Genomic DNA, 12,259 nt, shown 5'->3' on the forward strand with positions numbered 1-12,259 from the left:
CAAAAGTTATCATTAATCTCCAATGTATATCTTACAACATAAGATCGAGTCAAATTTATATTGCATATTCTACACATGTATAGCGAGAATAAGGGACATGTAACTATGGCAATGTACATACATTCTCCGTAACTATGGTAATGTACATACATTCACCGTTACTATGGCAATGTACATACGTTCTCCGTATCTCCTCCAGGACCAAAACCATGTTTCTTTCCTCAGAACCCCCGCATTGGGCAAGATTTGGGGGTGGTGAATTAATCTGAAGAAGAGGTCTGTTGTCCCTGTCTTGCAAACGCCAAAAATGTGAAAGTAAGGCAGGCACCGAAGAGTTTTGTTTTGAACAGAGGAAGAACTGCTTTGACTTTTTCCGGATGGTTCATACCAGCAAGGGTTTTTGAAATTCTTGAGGAACGTCCTTTTCTCCTAAGACAATTAAAAAAAAACAACCCTGACTTGTTAGCAGAATGGATTCCCATCTTGTGGTACATGTATGTGAATCATATGCTCGCCATTGTTGTCTACGATTATCGTAACTTTGGGGTATGATGGTAAAATTGAGAAAAGAAATGGACTTTAATGTTATACTAAGCACTTATGTTTTACCTGCGTTTCAAACTGAACTTGCTGCATAAAATAATTGATTACTTGTTAATTGTTCTAAACCACATAGCGGTTAAGCTGCGGGTGTTGACTTTTTACTGTCATTTGCAAACACTACGACAACGACCAGATAGTACCGACACTACCGCAATGAAAAACGAAATTACCAAGAACCAAACAAGTCATGTAAGCCATACAAACCAAGCAAAGAATGTCTTCTACGCGGGTACTGGAAATGTTGCTTGGACAAGAATATGTCTCTGGCTTTACCGTGTATTCTTTCACAAACACTTCTGTATTGTGTACAAACAGTGCCTTCAGCGAAGGTTGGATGTATTTTTGTCGTAGATCGATTTGATGGAAAATGAGTATCACCAATACACCGAATAAACACAGGCCAAAGAAGGAGCGGGTGATGTGTTTCATCCTGAAAATAGATTAATAATTTGAAATGAAAAATGGGGTTAAATCCAGTTGGTGTTAAATCATGTTATGATGGCGGAACATGATTTGATCCAATACGATGTAAATGTCATACAGTACAGGCAAAGCGGATTGCGTTACCGTCACGGTATTTTTATCGTTTCCGCGAAACACCATCGCGGTTTTTGTTCGCGGTATGGATTGCGACTGTGCTGACACCGCGACGGTGTGATTTGCCGTTAGTCCTGCTGCTGCTTGTTGTTGTTACTTTACCTGTACTGTACATTACAGGCAATGCAGGTCGCTTTCTAGATCTAAACAAGGAGGTGGGATGGCCTTATGTATAAGGGATGAGTTTCGGAAACATATTACAATAACTGATGTTATTTTCGACACAATTTGCTGGCTAAAGATTAGCGGTGATGTAATAGAGTCTAATGAATGTTTATATATATGTTGTATCTATATTCCGCCGGATAAATCTTCATTTTTTAAGCAATATAACTGTTATATTTTTAACGAATTAGAGAATCCAATTGCTAAAATACGGCGGCGTGGAAGGGCCAGATGGAAAAAAAAATTAATCTTATTCGTTCGGACGAATTAGCTATTTTGTTCGGACGAATAAGTTATTTGTTCGGGTGAATTAGGATTTGTTCGGACGAATTAGGATTCGTTCGGACAAATAAATTATTTGTTCGGACGAATTAGGATTTGTTCGGACGAATTAGCTATTTGTTCGGACAAATAAGTTATTTGTTCGGACGAATTAGGATTTGTTAGGATGTATGGGATCAGAGGTAAACCTCTAAAGATATTACGTTCACTTTATAATAATATTAAGTCTTGTGTTTTATTACATGGTAAGTCAGATTTTTTGTGAATAATCTTGGTGTTTTACAAGGGGAAATAATTTCCCCTCTCCTCTTTTCCCTCTATGTCAATGATTGCGAAATGGAATTTTTAAGCAATGGAAATACTCCAATTGAATTACAAGAACTATCCTTATTTTTACTGATGTACGCAGACGACATGGTTATTTTTTCTCAGTCTGCTGCTGACTTACAGTCAATGTTGAATACTTTAGAAAATTATACAGAGAAATGGACGTTAACGGTTAATGTAAACAAAACAAAAATAGTGGTTTTCAGAAATGGGGGAATTTTACGAATAGAAGATGTGTGGTTTTATAAGTGTGAACAAACTGAAGTAGTGAACAGTTTTTGTTATCTCGGACTTTTGTTGAATTACAATGGCAAATCTCATGTTACGCAAAACCAATTGTCATTACAATGTATGAAGGCAATTTTTGCACTGAAAAGGAAATGTTTTAATATGAGTCTTAATTTTACTACGCTTTTGTCCCTTTTCGACACTTATGTAGGAAGCATTGCTTACTACGGTTGTGAAGTCTGGGGCTTTCATTCTGCCCCAGATATAGAAAACATTCATCTTAATTATTGTAAAACATACTTAATGTTAAAAGGGGCACATCTAATGCAGTTATTTATTGTGAATTAGGCAGAATGCCTCTGCAATGTATCAGAAAAATACGTATTTTAAGATACTGGATGAAACTTTTATCATCAAAAAATTGCATTTTGAATTCATGTTATGTTAATATGTATAATGAAACTTTAGGTAAAAACAAATGTAAAAACTGGGCTGCAGAGATCAAGAACATGTTAACAAGTATTGGGCTAATGAACTTATGGGAAAACCAATTTTTTGAAAAGCCAGAAATTATTTTAACAATCGCCAAGCAACGTATTTTTAATAATTTTAAACAGTCTCTACTAGTTGATATAAATGTCTCTTCCAAATGTACAATCTATAGATATTTAGTTGATCATTGTACCTTGCAGTCATATCTAACAAAAAGAATTCCTTTACAATATAAGAAACTTATATGTAAATTAAGATTATCATCTCATTGTCTTACCATCGAAACTGGCAGATATAACAATGTTCCATTACAAGGACGTTTATGTCCTCTTTGTACTTTAGATATAGAAGATGAATATCATTTTATATTGAAATGTCCCTATTACTGTAACTTAAGAGAAAAATTCCCTAAGAAGTTTTATTATATTAAACCCTCTGTCTTTAAATTGATTTTATTATTGTCAACACAAAATGTAAAGGATTTGTGCAATTTAGGTAAATATAATAAGAATGCTTTTGTAATCAAAAAACTTCATGTATAAACTTGCCTTTTTTCAAGTGACCAGTATATGTATTATAACATGTGTATATTAATTGTATATGTCTATGAGCTGTACAGCTGTTGACTAATAAACAATACAATACAATATAGTTGGATTATTCTAACTAATTTAAGTAGAGTGTAATGAAATTAAAAGCATTATTCAGGCTTAAAGCATGGTTATGTAAATGTCAACCCGTGCACGCACGGGTCAAAGTCTAGTTATAAAATTAATAAATTATATTTATGAAATAGAATTTCATGAAATTGGAAACCACATTCGAATTACAACATAACATGATTTATTTTGTGATGTGTAAATAAGAACACATATCTTTGTATTTGACGTGCTTATTTCAGTTATTATTTCTATTAGTTGTTATCCTGTTTTTATAAGAATCTTAAAATCAAATATTTTCATTAGATGAACTTGTATCAATGCAGAGCAAGTTCATCTTCTCATTTTATAACTTGACACGCATAGCGCCGTAAACTGTCAATACATGTGTATGTTTTAAATTGAGAAATGAACAAATGTCGGGAATCAACTAAAGCTGCTTGGTCCGATTTTATATCAAATTTTATGCACGCTTTTAAACGATGGCTATGCTTAGTATATGTATAATAATAGACATTGTAGTAGTTTTACCCGTGAATTATGCCAAATTTCAACGAAGAAAAATACGTATAAAATTTGCTAACAAAACAAACGACATTAAAAGGTACCGCGTTATTTCGCCTCATGTTAAATTTCACCCCTGACGACGAGACGGGTATGGTTGTATTACGACTTTGACATCGCTTTAAATAAAGGTCGAAATGATCAGACAAATTACAATTAAACATGTGTACGTTTTGTTCGCTAATATTTCCAAAGTCTGCTTTCTTTACAATCGATGCATAGCATGCGGGTTGAATAACCCCAATCATTCGGGGGACGAAACGATGCGGTTTCCTTTTCTAAACATTCCCGTGATGCATTTTGGTTTGTTTTTTCGTTTGCCCAAAGAGAAATTATTTTTATTTACTTTTAATATTTCTTACTTTGAAAGGAGACTGATTCTGCTGGTGTAAATAGGAGAAAGTTCATAACTTTCTAAGATAAATGATTTGTATGAAAAAAAATTTGATACTGTAATTACAAAAAAATCGGACCAAGCAGCTTTAAGTCACGATCATTTTCTGTGTATACATGTAGTGATTAACAAACCCAGGGTAGAAAACGACATGCCCTTGAGGGTTTTCACACCTATTTACGCCAAAAGAAGTCTATATCGCGTACGGCTTCGTCTAATCGCACAACAACTTCTACAGGAGAGAGAGAGAGAGAGAGAGAGAGAGAGAGAGAGAGAGAGAGAGAGAGAGAGAGAGAGAGAGAGAGAGAGAGAGAGAGAGACGTTTAGCGTAATTTAACGTACACTTATGTGAAATATACTAATATCCAATATATACTAATATCCAATATTGAATATTCATAACATTTGTATTCATAAAAGAAAATGGTACACGGTGATTGAATCCATTATGCAATTTCAGATTTGAGACCACGTGCTGCACCTGTCAATCAAATCAGCCTGCTAGCTCTACCACGTCTTCCCTCCATGATAAAGTTTCGTTCTATTAGTTTTGTAGCAGGTCAGTGCCGTATAGGTTTTTATCAGTACTTCGCGTTGTGTTTATTTTTGTTTTGTGACTGAATTTGACCTCTACATTACTAAACTTTACTAAATTATAAATAAGGTATGAAAACGACTTTACTCTCACTATAGATAAACCAGATATAATAAACCAAACCCAAAGTAAATGAAAACAAAGATTAACAACCCTTTATAAATTTATTATAACAAAATAAGAACACAAGGCAATAGCATATACTTAAAATCCCCCAACCCTAAAACCTAAATTTAACAGGGACCTTAAATAGACAGACGAGACGGGTCGGGACTCAGGAGAAAAGTAGCTAGCGAAACCAGCTGTCTCCCTCCCCCTCTCTGCTTCAGGAGAAAAGTAGCTAGCGAAACCAGCCGTCTTCCTCGTCAAATAAGGACTTACACGGCTTTATATATGGGACAGAACAATAGACAACTGTCATTAAAGTTTAGTGTATCGTATAAAGTGGGCGTTACCAAAGTAATAGAATAAATTACATCGGGATCGGAATACTAATAATAATAAATAGAAACAAAATCCCGATATACCACATTCCTCCCCCCTTAAAGACAAATGCTATGCATTAGACTAAAATCAAGTGGTGCATTTCAGTCAAATTCCCTAAAAAACATACATACAAAATAAGCAAAACATAATCAGGTGAATATGTCACATTGCTAAGTTCACTTCACAGTACCAATCGCCATGGTCCTCAGCAATCACTAATTGGAACACATTCCAGAATATAATACTATGGGTATAACACAACATTTACACACGATTAACACAATATTCACGGATATCGCCGATTGAACACAGTGGATACCGGTTTAACATCTGATATTATGAAGGCGATCAGACACTTGAAATTTATGGAGTTGAATGTATCAGGTTCCAGTCCAGTTCCAAATCTCACATTGGCCAGCCTCGTGTCTGGATAAACTGCAATAAAACTGGTGAAAACATGGTCTGAAAAATCAAGAAAAATCATTAATACACATGTCATAAATATCATAACGGAATCCATATATCAAATCATCACACTGAACACGGAACTTTACAGTACATAAAAGTATTATGTTGACACGGGTTATTAACAGGCATACTATCCCAGTTTTGTCAACAAGATCGACAGAGGATAGTTACTGTTAGACTAACCTACTAGATTTACGCGTGTTTAATAACCTATCAAATTTTACAAAAAATCTAATTAGTTTATAAGCCACAAAAATATATAAATCAACGAACACGTAAATGCTACACCGCTCTAACTTTCAACTGACATTGTTATATCAAAACACATTTAGCCAATTCCCTTCGGATGCTCGGGTCGGCAATAAGGGTACAATACTGGGTCGACGGGCTTGTACATAGAAGTAGTACCCACGAACGACAACTTTAAGGGGATTTCACCGCTCAGACAAGAATTAACTTTACCAGGGGGAACAGTTCTTCCATCGAGCTTCCATTCCAGGACAGAATCTGCCATGTGCTCATTCTCTTTCTTCTCTGGTAAATCTGAACAAGTCTGATAGTTTGGTATAAAAACATTTGCTTCAGGGTTCAAAGTTGACAACATTACGCCATTATCACTTAAATTGGAAACTGTTTCAGCCTGTAACTCAGTGTTAGAACACTCGGATTTATTACATGTAGAACTGGACTTAAAGTCAACAGGCACATGTACATCGTGTACGACAGTAACTTCACCAAGACCTGCATTTTCTTCAAAACATTGAACTTTACCCGGCGTTTTACCAGTTTCTGTTTGGTTCTGCGACTCTACCTCTACCTCGAATGGTCGACTGTGTTCGGTAAGATTTGAACGGCCTGAAACTAATGACCGGACCATGGCATTAGTCCCTGAAAGTTTTTCGAGAGTAAGAGTTGTTTCTAACGAGCTTGAACTTTCAGAATGACCAACCAGATGGCACGATTTACTGATAATTTTATGGGAAAAGTTTCTTCAAACAGACGTGTTTGAATTCGGTAAAGAATCAACTTCATCAACATAATGTTCACAAACGGTTTCTGAATTTCTTCCCTAATAAATGCTTTTAAATCATTAAAATCACTGTCACTTGTGTGAACTGAAACAGGCATTTGGTTTGCGACAAAATTACTTACAAAACTCTCATATTCTATCGCTAGACCTATCGCTTTCTAAATTGTGGAGGGATGTTTAAACTGAACATGCTTTTGCAAATCAATATCCCCTAAACCAAAGATAAACTGGTCAACAATATGAGGTTCTAAGTATTTATAGGGTATATGTGGATATGATTTTAAGGCTAACCTTTTCAAAGCATAACCAAAATCTTCAACTGTTTCCCCATTTTGTCTACGCGCTGTTTTAAACTCAACTTGGTAAGCTTTCACGTTTTCTCCGGGATTGAAATAGTTTTTACAAATTTCTTTTAAAACATCATAATTGTCAGACTTTGTCAAAGGAATTTCAGATAACACATGTCTTGCAGACCCCCGTAAGCTCATAATAAGCTGACTTGCACATTCTCTCTTACTCCACCCATTCCACTTAGCAACCTGTTCAAACTGAATGAAAAACTCATGAATATCAAAACTACCATCAAATGTTGGCGACTTAATTTCTTTTCTATACTTTGAACGAAGTGACTGTGCCAAATAACTGTCAGATTGCACGTGCGTTCGATTCTCGCTTGACGTTTGACTAACATTTTCAAAAGTAAGACCATTTTCAAAATACTTCGTTTTAAGCTTTTTCTCTAAAAAATCACACTTTGCTGATAACTCTTCTATCTGTCTATCAATAGTATTTACTCTAACTTCGTTGGACTTATCTGAACTTTCATAAGGGACACCATTCCCGGTCTGAATATGTGCTGGGGAATAATTTCTCTCACGCAAAAATTCTCTATCAACTCTAAACATAACTGCATGATGAAAAAATGCAGCGTAAAAAAATCAAGTACAAAAATAATCTACTAATTATTTCAACTTACGAACAACATGAATTCTCAAACCCACAAATCCATTACAAAGAAAAGCAACAGCTAAAGTAACCCAAAAACACAATACAATAGAAACTGACAACAAAAGAATTCAGCCAAGTCCGAATCACTGAATAGGGTACTCAAAGTGAGAAGCACGTGCCACTGACCATTGTAGTACAAACCCTATCCTGGTCACGGTTCACCAAATAATGTAGCAGGTCAGTGCCGTATAGGTTTTTATCAGTACTTCGCGTCGTGTTTATTTTTGTTTTGTGACTGAATTTGACCTCTACATTACTAAACTTTACTAAATTATAAATAAGGTATGAAAACGACTTTACTCTCACTATAGATAAACCAGATATAATAAACCAAACCCAAAGTAAATGAAAACCAAGATTAACAACCCTTTATAAATTTATTATAACAAAATAAGAACACAAGGCAATAGCATATACTTAAAATCCCCCAACCCTAAAACCTAACTTTAACAGGGACCTTAAATAGACAGACAAGACGGGTCGGGACTCAGGAGAAAAGTAGCTAGCGAAACCAGCTGTCTCCCTCCCCCTCTCTGCTTCAGGAGAAAAGTAGCTAGCGAAACCAGCCGTCTCCCTCGTCAAATAAGGACTTACACGGCTTTATATATGGGGCAGAACAATAGACAACTGTCATTTAAGTTATTGGCTATCGTATAAAGTGGGCGTTACCAAAGTAATAGAATAAATAACATCGGGATCAGAATACTACTAATAATAATAAATAGAAACTAGAGCAAAGCTCGTTGCAAAGCAACGAGTGGGTCTTCCGATAATGTCGAAAGTAAAGCTAGAAGTTCCTGTAAGAAGCAGGGTTCTTAAACCAAAAAACGTAAGAAACTAAGACAAAAAAAATCGAATTATTCTTGGTACGAGTTAACAAAATCCGAATGATACCAAGTACGAATTAACAAACCTTATCGATTTCAAGAACGACTTAGCAAATACAAATCCGAACCTGTTAAAGTACGATTTAACCATTATCGAATAATTTTAGGTACGAGTTAATGTAACTCTGAACATAAAACTATTTTCTAAACCAAGAACGTGGAATCAAAATTTCCGGAAAGATCAAATTTTAAACCCCTATATCTTTGTATTGCATTGGTCGATTTCAGAACGAATTTCAGTTTTGAATTATGAATAATAAGCTCTTATTTTCTGCTTTATGATTAATAACTAATTATCGCTTAAAAATACGTTATTATGAAAAGACTTTGTAGCACTTTGACCCCTTATTTGAGGGGCTGGCCCCTTTTTCTTGATATCAAATGAAAGGTCTTATAAATATAAACATATTTTGTTACACAAGTATTCACGAATTGTTAACCGTTCTAGAAATATTCGTACAACTGTGTTTTAGGGGCCGACCCATAAACTCCTTACCAGGGCCACCAAAAAATATTTTTAGATCTCATATCGTTTAGAACACTATTTTGAGCAACTTTTCTTCTACAAGGCTTTTCAAAATATTTCTCCTTTTCTAGATATTAATGACCAAATTTTAAGACATCTGGCCCCTTGAAACCCCTAATTACGTATCATATGTCTTAGGTATGGTACCGTATAGATAAACAGATGTACAATGAACATTTTTGGTTCTATAATTGATAGCAAATTATTTTTCAGTAAAGAGTTATTATAAAAAGACTTTAGAGCCCTCTTGGCCCCTTATTTGAGATGCCAGCCCTTATTCCTTGTTATCAAATAAAAGGTCTTGTAAATATAAACACATTTTGCTCAACAAGTGTTCAGAAATTGTTGACCGTTCTAAAGATATCTGAACAATTGTGTTTTAGGGCCCGTACTTTAAAATCCTTACTGGGGCCACCAACAAAAATTATTAAGGTAGCATATTGTACAGAACATTATTTTAAGCATTTTTTGTTCTATAATGCTTATCAAAATATTTCTCCTTTTCTAGATACTAAAGATCAAAGTTTTGAACTTCTGGCCCCTTGAAACCCCTAATTACGTAACATATGACTTAGGCATGGTACTTTATAAATAAACAGATATACAATGAACATTTTTGGTTCTATAATTGATAACAAATTATTTTTCAGTAAAGAGTTATTGCAAAAAGACTTAAGAGCCATTTTGGCCCCTTATTTGAGGGGCCAGCCCCTTTTTCTTGAAATCAAACGCAAGTCCTAGTTAATCTGAACAACTTTTGCTTTACATGTCTTAACAAAATATTTACACATTAAAAGCTAGGGCCGAAAATGTGCGAAAATTTCGTGAAAAAAATTGGTGCCTATTTTTGAGCTCGAGCGAGCTTCGCCGCCTTGCGCATTCTTCAAAATATCAAATAAATAGGATCATCTACAGACATTCATCTACAATCCCTGAAAGTTTCACGTTTCTATCGCAATTAGTTTTTGAGAAGGTACATGGACAAAATGGTACCTAAAAATTCACTAAATCCTCAAAATCTGAAACTGGAAGTGACGTCATCAACCAGAAATTTTATAATATCAAGTATATTTGATGCTCAATGTGTCCTGTAAATTTCATGCAAATCGGTCATGTAGTTCACGAGAAATAGCGTTCGAAAAAAGTCAGAAAAAATAATAAAATAAAATAAAACTAGAGCAAAGCTCGTTGCAAAGCAACGAGTTGGTCTTCCGGTGGTGTCGAGAGTAAAGATAGAAGTTCCTGTAAGAAGCAGAGTTCTAAAACTAACTACAAAGAAAATTTTAAAAAATATTTTTAAAAAATCGAATAATTCTTAGAACGACTTAACAGTGTCTGAATGATTTCAAGAACGAATTAACAAAAACCTTTACAATTTCTAGAGCGACTTAATAAAAAAAAATTCCCGAATGTCTTGAAGTACGAATTAACAATTTCCGAATTATTTTAGGTACGAGTTAATTTAACTTTTCACATAACACTATTTTCTTTACCAAGAACGTGGAATCAAAATTTCCGGAAAACTCAATTTTTAAATCCCAATATTTTTGGAATGCATCGTCCGATTTTAAAACGGATTTCAGTTTTAAATTAAGCTTAATAAAAGTTCCTTTGTTGCTTTTTGATTTTTATCAAATTGTTGGTCAGGAAAGAGTTTTTATAAAAAGACTTAATAGCCCTTCTGGCCCCTAATTTGAGGGGCCAGCCCCTTTTTTTGATCAAATAAAAGGTCTCGCTAATATAAACATAATTTGTTCTACAAATGTTCACGAATGGTTAACCGTTATGGAGATATCAAAACAATTGTATTTTAGGGGCCGACCCTTTAACTCTTTACCGGGGCCACTAACAACAATATTTATGGTATCATATTGTTCAGAACATTATTTTGAACAACTTTTGTTTTACATTGCTTTTAAAAATATTTTTCCTTTTTCAGATATTAATGATCAAAGTTTTGAATTCTGGCCCCATGAAACCCCTAATTACGTAATATATGAGAAAGGTATGATGCTGTATAGATAAACAGCTGTACAATGAACATTTTTTCTTCTATAATTAATAACAAATTATTGTTCAGTAAACAGTTCTTGTAAGAAGATTGAAGACCCCTCTTGACCCCTAATTGGAGGGGCCAGCCCCATTTTCTTGATATCAAATGAAAGGTCTTGCAATTATAAACATATTATCAAATTGTTGGTCAGAAAAGAGTTTTTATGAAAAGACTTAATAGCCCTTCTGGCCCCTAATTTGAGGAACCAGCCCCTTTTTTGATCAAATAAAAGGTCTCGCTAATATAAACATAATTTGTTCTACAAGTGTTCACGAAATGTTAACCGTTCTTATGATATCTTTACAAATGTGTTTTAGGGGCCGGCCCTTTATCTCCTAAATGGGGTCATGAACAAAAAAATTAAGGTGGCATATTGTACAGAACATTATTTTAAGCAACTTTTGTTCTACAATGCTCTTTAAAATATTTCTCCTTTATCATATATTAATGATCGAAATTTTGGACTTCTGGCCCCTTGAAACCCCTAATTACGTAACATATGACTTAGGTATGGTACTGTATGGATAAACAGCTGTACATTAAACATTTTTGCTTCTATAATTGATAACAAATATTTGTTCAGTAAAGAGTTATTGCAAAAATACTTTAGAGCCCTTTTGGCCCCTAATTTGAGAAGCCAGCCCCTTTTTCTTGAAATCAAACGAAAGTCGTAGTAAATTTGAACAACATTTGCATTACATGTCTTAACACAATATTTACATAATAAAGGCTAGGGCAGAAAATGTGCGAAAATTACGTTAAAAAAATTGGTGCCAATTTTTGAGCTCGAGCGAGCATCGGCGGTTTGCGCATTTTTCAAAATATCAAATAAATAGGATCATCTTCAGACATTCATCTACAATCCCTGAAAGTTTCACGTTTCTATCACAATTAC

General features: G+C 34.4%; 1 protein-coding gene across 1 annotated transcript in view; it reads right to left on the reverse strand.

The window, feature by feature from the left end:
• The window catches only part of LOC128173258 (carbohydrate sulfotransferase 15-like), a 34,172-nt gene extending 33,140 nt beyond the window's left edge, over positions 1–1,032 (reverse strand). Inside the window, exons 1-2 of the mRNA XM_052838975.1 lie at positions 808–1,032; positions 180–429 (exon numbers count right to left, since the gene is read on the reverse strand). Of these exons, the coding sequence (XP_052694935.1) occupies positions 180–429; positions 808–1,032 (475 nt within the window). The remainder of the gene's footprint in view (positions 1–179; positions 430–807) is intronic.
• Positions 1,033–12,259: the final 11,227 nt, after the last annotated feature.

The sequence above is a fragment of the Crassostrea angulata genome, chromosome 1 (assembly GCF_025612915.1).
Source record: "Crassostrea angulata isolate pt1a10 chromosome 1, ASM2561291v2, whole genome shotgun sequence".
NCBI lineage: Eukaryota > Metazoa > Mollusca > Bivalvia > Ostreida > Ostreidae > Magallana > Magallana angulata.